This window comes from Sinocyclocheilus anshuiensis, unplaced genomic scaffold, assembly GCF_001515605.1.
Source record: "Sinocyclocheilus anshuiensis isolate Anshui unplaced genomic scaffold, SAMN03320099.WGS_v1.1 scaffold399, whole genome shotgun sequence".
NCBI lineage: Eukaryota > Metazoa > Chordata > Actinopteri > Cypriniformes > Cyprinidae > Sinocyclocheilus > Sinocyclocheilus anshuiensis.
The window spans coordinates 2858-15881 of NW_015552570.1; the positions used below are offsets into that span (position 1 = coordinate 2858).

At 35.1% G+C, this 13024-nt stretch overlaps 2 protein-coding genes across 2 annotated transcripts in view; both read left to right on the top strand.

Annotated features, from left to right (window-relative positions):
• Positions 1 to 10863, top strand: part of pho (phoenix) — a gene marked incomplete at its 5' end in the record, with an annotated part of 12036 nt that extends 1173 nt beyond the window's left edge. The window contains 3 exons of the mRNA XM_016455741.1: positions 4946 to 5043; positions 5130 to 5187; positions 5517 to 10863. Coding sequence (XP_016311227.1) covers positions 4946 to 5043; positions 5130 to 5187; positions 5517 to 10193 — 4833 coding nt within the window. The remainder of the gene's footprint in view (positions 1 to 4945; positions 5044 to 5129; positions 5188 to 5516) is intronic.
• Positions 10864 to 11561: 698 nt separating this feature from the next.
• The window catches only part of aspa (aspartoacylase), a 12183-nt gene continuing 10720 nt past the window's right edge, over positions 11562 to 13024 (top strand). The window contains exon 1 of the mRNA XM_016455793.1: positions 11562 to 12233. Coding sequence (XP_016311279.1) covers positions 11992 to 12233 — 242 coding nt within the window. The 5' untranslated portion in view covers positions 11562 to 11991. The remainder of the gene's footprint in view (positions 12234 to 13024) is intronic.

Genomic DNA, 13024 nt, shown 5'->3' on the forward strand with positions numbered 1-13024 from the left:
AACATTATTTGTTCTTCAGACATTCCTCTTTCAAAGAAAAGAAGTATATTTTTGCAAATTGACCCACATTTGGTTTTTGACCACTGAAAATGTGTACAATTTAATGATTTATTCCTGGAGCCATATTGAAATTCCAATATCTCTGGAACCGAACCATATAGGACCTTAAAAATGAAGATACCAAAAGGAAAGTTTAAGATCCAATATCTAAAGGGGCATTAAGATATTTTTAATACTTCTTGAGTTACAGGCATGCAAACTTTGGAGAAAAAACTTGAAATGTGCTGTTTGCCCATTTTTGAATGGTCACCATTGGCACATAATGCAACAAATATTGCTAAAGTCAACAGATTTGACTAACAGATCTACCAATCTCTGTGTGAAAATAACGTTATGATGCTGCCATCTTTCTGAAGTCATTTTTACCCCCCTGTAATTTGGCTCTGAATCTCAGGTGAAAATTGCCATTTTGACCCCCCTCTACAAAATAGTGGATTACTCTGTAAATATTCATCCATGACATTTAATATTTTGGCTTTCATCACTATACATGTCTGTCTTTCTTCAGAAAAAAATATTAGCAAAATCAAAAATTTGAGCTGGGGAATATTTTGAAATTTGGTTGATTTGACACGGAATGACCCACTAACAATCCCCAGGTAAAAATAATGTGTACTTGAATGCTCTAAAAAATACTTAAATACAAGCAAGTACATTTGTAGTACATTCTTATTTTTTGTGCTAAATAAAATTTTAAAAGTTACACACTAGGGCTGAAACGATTCCTCGAGTAACTCGAATACAAAAGATCATCGCTTCGAGGCTTCGTTTAGTCCATTTACTGTAACTACACATGGAACACTGTTTCTCCACGGACCATTATTACTGACGCACAACCCGATAAACGCTGGACATATTTAAGACCGTAAATCAATATGGTGGCTAGTTATGATGTCCCAAAGTTAGCTGAGACTAAGCGCCATTCAAATTTTAAAAGTTACACACTAGGGCTGAAACGATTCCTCGAGTAACTCGAATACAAAAGATCATCGCTTCGAGGCTTCGTTTAGTCCATTTACTGTAACTACACATGGAACACTGTTTCTCCACGGACCATTATTACTGACGCACAACCCGATAAACGCTGGACATATTTAAGACCGTAAATCAATATGGTGGCTAGTTATGATGTCCCAAAGTTAGCTGAGACTAAGCGCCATTCATGTTGATTGTCTTATTCTCTCTCTGTGACACACACACAGACACACTCCCCATATAGTTATGCATAAAAATACCACAGAAAAAAAGTGAGTCAATATCACACAAAGAGTGTCAGTTTTCACCTCTAAAAATAAGCATGATTACAAATGTGATGCTGATTTTATGCAACGGTTCAATAAACAAGAAGTTAATATTAAGAGACTTACGTTTTAGACACCATATTGCCTGTTTTTGCCAACAAAAATAATTCCAAACATTCCTGTTTTGTGTCACTGAGCAACATGACGGTGTTTCGTTCCTGAATGAATCAACCATTTAAATTATTTGATTCAATCGCACTGAATCACTTATAAACAGTGACCACCTACTGTCGGTTTTAATTTCACATTTAAAGTATCTTTTAATTTTTAAAATAATAGTAAATATCAGTATTCAATGTTTTATGTTTAAAATAACAAAATATTATTCATGCATTTGTAACTGCAGGTTGAATGCAGTCATGTCCCTCTGAGCTGAATTAAATAGTGTGTAAATAGGCATACATCTAAATGCCTCTTCTGCAGCTTCTTTCCTCTGCATTGCAAAGATGAATTTTGTTGATACTGATATCATTTGTTTGGTAACAGCCCAAATGTCTTATTATTCAAATTGACTGATTAAATGTAAGAATTGGACTCAAAAGATGATGCACACTTTTAGAAAAAAATGGCTTTATAAAGGTAAACATCTATTTAAACGTATTGGAAAAGATTAATTTCTATCACTGATGTGTTTAGATGTGTACCAAAATTCACAATTTAACAGTAAGTATATTTTTAGTATAAAGTACTTGAAGTGCTGTATTTTAATCTGGAAAAGTGCTACTAATGACATAGTAATAGTGTACTTGATTACTATTTAAAGACACCATAAACATGTAGTTAAGTATATCGTATAAAGGGAATGCTAACATAATTATAATACATTTGAAATGAATTATTTAATCTATAAAAATATGTGAGCAATCAATATTATACATACATTTGATATATATTCATTATATATTAATCTTATATTTTAAATAATAAGTGTATTTTCTATGTATGAGTATATTTAAAAGTGTATAAAAGTTGGTTTCAGTTGTACTACAAGTGGTAAGTAAACACAATTTATTTTATTTTTTTACAGAGAAAGTATCTTAAAAGCACATTTTAGTTCATATTCATGGTGTCCCAAAGTAGCACAGTTGAGTACACTTAGATGTTCTTAGGATTATCTTAAGAAGTACTAAAGAATAATTTTTAGTATATTAAGTACAAAATTTGTGCGTGAAAACAGAGCACTTTAAGTACTCACACACACACACACTCACATACACACACCAGTACGTAGAGAGACATTTAAGCGGGTTTATTCTCCAAATAACTCTAATTTCATGTTGCAGAAAAATGTGTTAAAAAAATTGTGTATGGTCTCTTGTTCTTGTTCCAAGTTACCTTCCTGTTCACTGATTTTTTCCTCTCACAAAAGCCACAAAGCTTTCCAAGAAGACGGTAAAGGCTCATGTCATGCTTGAGCTTTAGTTAGGCTGAAACTTGAAAGTTACGTTGCACGACATAAATGCAATGTTTAAGTATTATTATTATTTTTATTACTATTATTTTGATTCATGCCTTAGTTTTAGTTTGTACTGTTTACCTTTTTTAAAGTACCCGGTAATGTGAAATTGATTTTTGTATTTTTATTTATTTATTTTATTTTTTATTGGCAGAAAAATGTGTATGGACTCTTGTTCTTGTTCCAAGTTATCTTCCTGTCCACTGATTTTTGCCTCTTACAAAAGCCACAAAGATTTCCAAGAAGACAGTAAAGGCTTATGTCATGCTTGAGCTTTAGTTAGGCTGAAACTTCAAAGTTAATTTGCACGACATAAATGCAATGTTTAGGTATTGTTATTATTTTTATTACTATTATTTTGATTTATGCCTTAGTTTTAGGTTTATACTATTTACCTTTTTTAAAGTAATGTGAAATAGATTTTTATATTTCTTGATTTATGCCTTAGTTTTAGGTTGTAATGTTTACATTTTTTTAAACTGAAATAGATTTTTGTATTTTTATTTTATTTATTTTTATTGATATATTTGTATTTGCATTTTGAATTTAATTTGGCAATTAAATGCATTAAATGGGATTAGGTTTCATGGTTATTAATGTATGATTATAATAATGTATCTTTTTTTCTCTTGAATATTAAGTATGGCTCTTTAATAAAGAAAAATAACTTTTTATCCGAATCCTCGATTAATCGGTAGAATACTCGATTACTAAAATAATCGATATCTGCAGCCCTATTACACACTATAAATACTACCATTAGTGTATTTCTTAAAAGTGTGCTTTGAAAGATTTAAAAATTATTTAAATATTAGTACACTTTTATATAGTTATCCTAAGTTTAAATTGATTTTGTTTAAAATATATTAGTAATGTAATAGTTAGAAGAACAGTTTCTCAACTGTGCTACTTAAGTACACTTAATATAAATGCTCTAATTGGCACTAACACAATTAGCACTAACTGATTTTAAGTGTAGTCAGATAAAGTACCAGACGTGTTTTATAATTGCATTGCTTAAAAGTGTGCTATGATCGCTTTACATAAAATTTTAGTGGATTTTTATATATACTATCACCAAGTACTGTTTGGAATTTCATAAAAAATACAGTATAAATGTATTACTTAAGTAAAACCCTATAGGTTACTGTGCTTAGGCTACTATAAATGCACTAATAGCACATGATTGGATTACTCATTCATATGTGTTTAGATGTGTACCAAAATTCACAATTTAACAGTAAGTATATTTTTAGTATAAAGTACTTGAAGTGCTGTATTTTAATCTGGAAAAGTGCTACTAATGACATAGTAATAGTGTACTTGATTACTATTTAAAGACACCATAAACATGTAGTTAAGTATATCGTATAAAGGGAATGCTAACATAATTATAATACATTTGAAATGAATTATTTAATCTATAAAAATATGTGAGCAATCAATATTATACATACATTTGATATATATTCATTATATATTAATCTTATATTTTAAATAATAAGTGTATTTTCTATGTATGAGTATATTTAAAAGTGTATAAAAGTTGGTTTCAGTTGTACTACAAGTGGTAAGTAAACACAATTTATTTTATTTTTTTACAGAGAAAGTATCTTAAAAGCACATTTTAGTTCATATTCATGGTGTCCCAAAGTAGCACAGTTGAGTACACTTAGATGTTCTTAGGATTATCTTAAGAAGTACTAAAGAATAATTTTTAGTATATTAAGTACAAAATTTGTGCGTGAAAACAGAGCACTTTAAGTACATTATGGAAGTGTACTGAAATAAAGTGTATTTTACAGCACTTTTTTCACCTGGGACAACAAGACAAAGGTGTTGGCTAGCACAACATTAAAAGTTACCATAGTTTAAAAACCTCTAATATTGAGTTAACACATTTAAAAGCATAAACAACCACACTGTCACCTGTGAAAGGCTGTCCCATTTCTTCAGGAAATTAAATCTCATTTTGGCAAAGTCATTGATTTTTACTGTGACCGTTTCAAGATGCCAGACGTGTGGACAGGTCTGGAGTGGTCGAATGTGGCATCTACATCTACATTACTATGCTATAACATGTTATTAAATTATGCATGTGTATTAAAAATTTATTTTTGTATTTTAGAACTCAGAAATGGGAGGGTTCTTAAAATGCATAAGGAAAATCGAGGAGGGTTGTGTGAACACAGGAAGAGCAATCAGTCCATCTATACTGGAGTCTGAGTAAGTTCTAATTACAAACAAACCAAACAAATATAATTTTAAACAGAATATAATAGTTTTTCATGATGAATAACCTTCAATTTCAGACTAAGTGATAACTCTGAGGGGGACAACCACAACAGTGATCATGAAGTCACAAAAGTGGTATGTTATTACTACGGACTTACATAGTACAAAATATGTTTTAGTTTTATATTTATTTGTTGTTGTTTTATTTAAATATTCTATAAGAAATATAGTCACTGTAACATCTACATGCATTCATGTTGAAGAAATTATATTGAGTAGTCAGTGTAAAATTTGAATTTTTGACAGTACAATACTAATGTATTTTAGGGGCATTAAATTATTAAAGAAATGAATACTTTCATAATACTAAGAAATGTTTCTTGATCAGCAAATTAGCATATTAGTATTATTTCTGAAGGATCATATCATGCTCACCTAATCTATTGATTTATTTTTTTTTCCAGGATAGAACCGTTTTTGTTCCAAGTTACTTTAAAGGAAACAAACAAAAATGGCTTCCACAATCCTTCTTGGAGATGAGGATCCAGGGTTCACTTTCAGATGACAACGAAGAACAGCTATTCAACACCAAAGGAAAAGAAAAGAAAAGAAAAACTAAATCTACCAAGAAAAACAAGGCAAGTGCTTCTTTTAAAAAACAATCAAAAAGCAAAGTCGAAGCTCCCAAAAGCAGAGCTGCAGCCAGGACATCATCAGAATCGTCTGTTGACTCTCTCTTTATGGAGCAGGAAAAACGGCATGAGACGCATGAGGTTTTAGCTTCATGTTCAGATGCTGAACACTCAGATTCTGCCCATTGCAGACATCGACTTACTAAGCAGACTGTCCAGTGTGCTGGGAACTTGGATGGAGATCATTTAGTGGTAATTGAAGAGACACAGAGAAACTCTTTAGAGGCAGTTACAGAAGCAGCAGTTCACATGGAGCATGATGATAATGCAAGTTCTCCATCTCTGTTTACCAGTAAAGTGAAAAAGAAGAAAAAGTACAAATTAAAAGAGCAAGAGGAAGCAGAGTCTGGTGCAGACAATGTTCATTCAGTTGAGATGGATCAGTTCAGTGAGACACAAACAACTGAGATGCCACCCAAAAGAACAAAAAAGAAGAGAAAAGACAAAGAGAGGACAAAGACGGCACACGTAGAGGACAATAGTGGTACAGACATCCTGTCAAATGAAACTTCTGAAGCTCCTGAGACCGAACAACCTGAGCATATACAGACATCAGAGGAAATCACAGGATTAAAATCAGTGAGGAAGAAAAAGAAGAAGAAGAAGAATGGCAGTGAAGAATCTCAGTATAAATCTGTTGATTTTGCTCTGGATGTAAACTCAGTGTCTCAGTTTAATAATGTCACTGATAGATCAACTACTTTAAAGACTGTTGAAGAAAGACCAAGTGATGTTCTTGAACATACAGAAGCTGAATTAAATGATGCTGAACACTCCGATTTTGTCCAGTGTGCTGAGAACTCTCATTTAGATCATTTATCGGTAATTGAAGACAGACAGAGAAACTCTGTGGAGGCCGTTACAGAACCAGCTGTGGAGCATGAGGATGACCTGACGTCTGACAATAACCTGCTCAACAAAAGCAATTCTTTGTTGCCACCCCAAGGGGGAGACATTTCTATACAGAATGATATTCAACAGACTGACAGTGACTTTGGCTCAGAGGATTTATTCAGGCCATTGAACAGTCAGAAACAGAAGAACAATCAAATTCATAAAACGGCATCGATTCCAGCGAACATGGAGGAGAGCGATCAAGACAGTGATGTGACCCAAATAGAGACAGAAGGACCGTTTGTGTCCATATTTGGACCAGGAACACCAAGATGGTGTGATGGTGACCGCCATGCACATGAGGACAACGACAGCGATGAAACTCAAATAGAGACTGAGGGAAAATCTATGTCCGTGTTTGGGCCAGGAACACCAAACAAGCAGTTTACAACTCAAGACATGAACAGTACCAAACACCCAGAATCCCAAAAGACAGACCAGATTCCTGTTGGCCTAAATGCTGAACTACTCTCAAGGAAAGAGGAAAAGTGTAACAATAATAAGAGAAAAACAGTGTCAAAATCTCATAAGAATTCTGATGTTACAGATGTAGAGGAGACCATGAATGTGCAACCACCATCTAAACATTTACCACTAGCTGATGAACCATTAAAAGAAGTTTACTCCATTTCATCTGAGCGCCTCAAGTTGAGTAAACGAAGGGCGATGGAGGAGATGGAAACAGATCCTCAGGAAACTCCTTTGTTTACAAATGGTGGACTGAGCTTTATTAAAAGAAAGAGAAAGGAGAAATTGGGTGCAACTAATTTCATACAGTGTGATACAAATGTAGATGTGAGCTCTGAATCTCCAGTTGATAACATCACTGGAGTTAAAACAACACCCAGAGAGAACGAGAAGTCGCATGAAGTGGAAAACAGAGTAACGAATGAAGAGCAAAGGGAAGCATCAGTTTTACATTTGGAGGAGACATCAGAGATCTTGGAGGAAAGTGTTTTATCTATGGTGGCAGACAACAGTGTTATCACAAAGGTTAAGAGGAAAAAGAAAAAGGACAAATTAAAAGAACATGAGCCAAGTGTAGAAAATCAGTCGGTTGAGACGGTTCAGTTCAGTGAGTCACAAACTGCTGAACTGACATCCAAAATAACTAAAAAGAAGAAGAGAAAAGACAAAGAGAGGACTAAGATGGCATATGTAGAGGAGAATAGTGCTACAGACATCCCATCAAATGAAACTTTGGACTCTGATAGACCAGCAGAGTTGAGAGTAAATGATCAATCCAGTGAAGATCCAGAGACGAATCGACCTGAGCATATACAGACATCAGAGGAAATCACAGGTTGTCCAACGCCTAAAGTAACTACATTAAAATCAGTAAAGAAGAAGAAAAAGAAGAAAAGAGATGAGACTGAAGAGCCAGAAGATGAATCTGTTGATCTGGATGTGAATTCTATGTCTCAGTTTGATCATGTTGATGGCGTGGTTGAACAACAGGTCATTGAAGAAAAGCCAAGCGATGACCGCACAGCTGAACATTTAGAAGGTAATACAGCACATATTTTAAAGGTTGCCAAACACAAAAAGAAAAGTCAGAATGCAAGTTCTTCATCTCAAAGTGATGACATTATTGGACTGGAAAAACAAGCATCAGGCTCGCAGTCAGAAAGCGCAGAAGAACTCTTGGAAAAGAAAACGAAGAAAAAGCAGAAATTAAAAGAGCGAAAGAACGCAGAACTTGCTTCAGATATTGGAGACAATGTGCAGTTGTTTCAACAAAGTGAGTCACCAGCTACAGATTTGCTATCCAGAAAAACAAAACAGAAGAGAGCGAACAAAGACAGGGAAAGAACAACAGATAGCTTATCAAGTGAAATGTTGGACCACATGGATGATAGACCTTCAGAAATAAGGGGAAATAATGTGATTCAGTCCATTGAGGCCACCAAGACCAATCAGTTTGAGCATTTACAGACATCAGAGGAAATGACAAGATGTTCTTCACCCAATGTAATTAAATTAAGCTCAGGGAAGAAAAAGAAGAAAAAAAGGGATAGAAGTGAGAAACATCAGTATGATTCTGTTGATGTCAATCTGGATGTGTCTCCGCTTGATGTCGTCTCTGGGCTGATAGCACAAAAGACGATTGAAAGAAGGCTAAGCGATGGCAGTGCAGTGGAACATTTGGAAGGTAATGCAGCACATGTGTTAAAGGTGGCCAAACGCAAAAAGAAAAGTCAGAATGCAAGTTCTCCATCTCAAGCTGATGATATCATTGGACTGGAAAATACTGTGTCAGAGTTGCAGTCAGAAAACACAACAGAACATGTGGAAAAAATTAATTCAGACAGCTTGTTTACCAGTAAAGAGAAAAAGAAGAAAAAGCACAAATTAAAAGAGCAAGAGGAAGCAGAGTCTGGTGCAGAGAATGTTCATTCAGTTGAGATGGATCGGTTCAGTGAGACACAAACAACTGAGATGCCACCCAAAAGAACGAAAAAGAAGAGAAAAGACAAAGAGAGGACAAAGACGGCACACGTAGAGGACAATAGTGGTACAGACATCCTGTCAAATGAAACATCTGAAGCTCCTGAGACCGAACAACCTGAGCATATACAGACATCAGAGGAAATCACAGGATTAAAATCAGTGAGGAAGAAAAAGAAGAAGAAGAAGAATGGCAGTGAAGAATCTCAGTATAAATCTGTTGATTTTGCTCTGGATGTAAACTCAGTGTCTCAGTTTAATAATGTCACTGATAGATCAACTACTTTAAAGACTGTTGAAGAAAGACCAAGTGATGTTCTTGAACATACAGAAGCTGAATTAAATTACACTAAACACAAAAAGAAGAGGAAACGATCAGGTTTGTCTGTTAATAACAGTTCTGAGTTCAGCTGTTCTGATGCACAAACGCAGGAAACTGTCGCACCTGAGAGGAAGAGAAAGAAAAAAAGAAACTCTGATCACATCACAGATGTAGGTGGTGAACTGACTTTGGAAAGTTCTGATCATACAGTGCCGTTTGAAAAGTCTCAGAGCCCGATGTTGAAATCACCTGAAGCAATTACAAAGAAATCCAAGAGAAAGAAAAACGAGGAAATGAATGAAAGCATAAATCACATACCGGATGATAGTGCAGAACTAGAAACCGTACAAACAACGAGGACTGACTCAATCATACAACACAACAGTGCAGACAGACAGGCCAACATTATCATCTCACTGGGAGATTCTGCAGATATTAGAAAGAAAAAAAAGAAGAGGAAGAAGGATACTGAAAATAATATCACGGAAATCTCCATGTCTCAGAACACTGACTCAGCTGCAGCAGTAAATGGAGATGACACACCCAAAAGACCTGAAAAACAGAGGCAAAGGTGTCATGACAGAGCAGGTTGTGTTCAAACTGAGTGTAGTGCAAATAACTTTCTTCATTCACACAGAAAACATGATACCTATGAAGAGAATCATCTAAAGGAGGGATCTGGGGCAAGAGAATCATCTGTGTCTCAGATTGATGATGTGATGTTGCACAAAAGCAAGAAAAAGAGGAAAAGAAGGGAGGAAAGTTTATCTGTACTTGATAGCTAAAACTCTTCAGTGCACAATAGAAAAGTGTGGGCAGCAGATGATGATGGTATATTAGTTACACAGAATAATAAGGGGAGGAGGAAAATGATCAAAAGTAATAACGCAGTGGCGGATAACCTTAGAGCTCAGTTAAACCGTTTGCGAAAGAAAAATCATCTTAACCTCTCAGGCATTTAAGACGAGCTATTTGCATAAAGTGTTAGTGAAAGGTTTTCTGTTCATGATAAATGGCCAAGAAAATTTGAAAGCAAAGAGAGGTTTACAGATTAATATAAACAAAATGTCTAAATCTGTGATTAAATCATTGTTCAATTTATTTGTAAAGAATTGTTTTGCGAGACATGAAATCTACAAACACCTGTACATTATTATTGTTACTTGTTTTGTAGATGTGTAGATGATCAACATTCTAGTGACAATGGATTTATTTTTAATAATCAGAACATTTTCCTTCGGTTTATTAAATCATTGTACAGCCAAATTATACAATCTCTTCTAGAGCACTGTATCATTTTTATTATCAGAATCGGAGTATTTTTGTACAGAGGCAATGTGTTTGGTCAATATAATTATGACCTATTTTATACATTTGCGTTATGGACACTTTGTTACTCTGCTTCGGAGAAATAAAATATAACTGGTTTCCCCGTGTGATAGACATCTTTACTGACCTGATATTTTTCTTTTTCTTTCTCTTTATCAAGAGCTAAATCTTAACATTTTGTTTGAGTGATTATATTTTATGTGTGGATAGTTTAATGTCTTTGAACTAATTTTCTATCTATCTATTGGTCTATCTATCTGTCTATTTATAGTCTCTTTAAAATGGAAATCATTGGGCACCAGAACAGTTTGGTTACTAACACTCATCAGAATAACTTCTGTTTCACCAAAGAAAGTAGGCTAAGTTATACAGGTTTGGAACAACATGAGAGTAAGTATATGATGACTATGACAATAAGGACTCTCATCCTTATATTAACATTTCATAAAAAACAGCACATCCATTCTTCGAATTTGAAATAATCCACGTCTATGCATTAGTGGTGGGAATTGTTCAGTGATTTTTTTTCTGCAAATTATGTCATTATGCCAGTCAATGATAAATCAATCAGTAATCATTCACTAAAGCAATTCATTCAGAAAGTTCTTGCATAGCTCATGACATGCAAAGGTTGCAGTTGTTTTTGTATTGTATCGTTTTATTTTTTTCTGTTTGAATTTTGTTGAACTGATGTGTAAAAGCTATCACACTCTTGAATTTCATCACTACTGATTACTTGAGGCTTACAACAGCATTACTTGTGTAATTTCACAGTCTTCGTAAGTCTTTTTTAATTATCGAAATCTCTTTATATAGAAATACTACTACTATTTTAAATCCCATTAACCTACTTTGATTTTGCAACAGGGTAAGTAATCAATAATGAATTGGAGTAAATACTATTCTCCTATTCACTATATAGATTATTTTTTTCAGTTGACCCACTATGTTTAGTTTGCATAGGCCACCTGCTCAAGTTTATTGTTTATTTTCCGTGTATAATCTCCTGTGACATTATGACCACGACCAATATCTAATCGCTCGATAAGCCACAGCGCGATTGTGAAACCCGACCCATACGCGTTAAACGTAGGCTAGATGACACACGGACGAGGTTATGCCCTGGGCTTAGCCTTCAAATAACCGTTATATAACAGCAATCACATCGCACCGGCGACTAGAGGAAACAGCAGTTGTGTGGAAACTTTGCGCTCTCGTCTTTCGTAAACCGCGTGCGTCCGTAACGCTGTCGCTATGAGTTCGCGAACTAATATTTCTTGTTTACAAGAAGCCAAACGAGTGGCTATTTTTGGAGGCACACATGGAAACGAGATGTCTGGCATAACGCTGGTAAATATGTGGATACAGAATTCAGCCGAGATAGAGAGAAACGGACTGGTGATCAAGCCGTTCATAAGCAACCCTAGAGCAGTGGAGAAATGTACCAGGTACATCGACACGGATCTGAACAGAGCCTTTACGCCTGAGAACCTCAGGTAAATAACACCTTGCAAAACGCGTTGTTTTCTGTACAAGTCCGGCTCGTTTGTTTATGCCTTGAACTTTAAATGGAAACGCTTTCATGAAAGAGCACTGTTGCAACACTTTCTCGCTCTTGCGTGTTGGAGGTTTATTATTGCGTTCTATATGTGGTGTTTATTGCGGTCATGCATACGTCAGATCGACGTTTTTGGCGTCTCAAGGTACGTCTCGCGCCTTGTTTGAACGCTGCGTTCTGTTACCGCGTTGGGCTCAGTCTAGCTGGTTTAGAACGAAGGAACGTTTACATGACACAACATCACTGAATCGAGCGATAATATATCTATGGCGCGTTTCCATTACAGATTTGCGCAAAACTTTGGCGATATTTTATAAATGTCGATAAAAAAGTATTGCGAAATGACGGCGTTTCCATTAACCAATGTTATGAGACTTAAACGTAACCTTTTGCCTCTCGCGATAAGTCATGGCAATGGATTTTGGTGGGATTTTGGCTATATTCATTCAAAGGAGGCTTATGCGTGTATCTTTTACACAAGCAGCAAAGAGAGCCGCTTCAGAAACCTGCGTTGCGCCGCTAGAATAAACCATAGCCTGTATAAAAACATAAACACAAGCATTGAGTGGCCGTAATCAGCTTCAGTGACCGTATCACAGCCACATTGCACCGCAGACGTGTGCAGTGTAAATTGCATTAATAGTAGGGAAAGCCCCTTATACTGGAGCGCGGCCACTTATGAAGAGTTTCTTGGAGGTTATAGTACATTGAAGAATGATCATATGACGT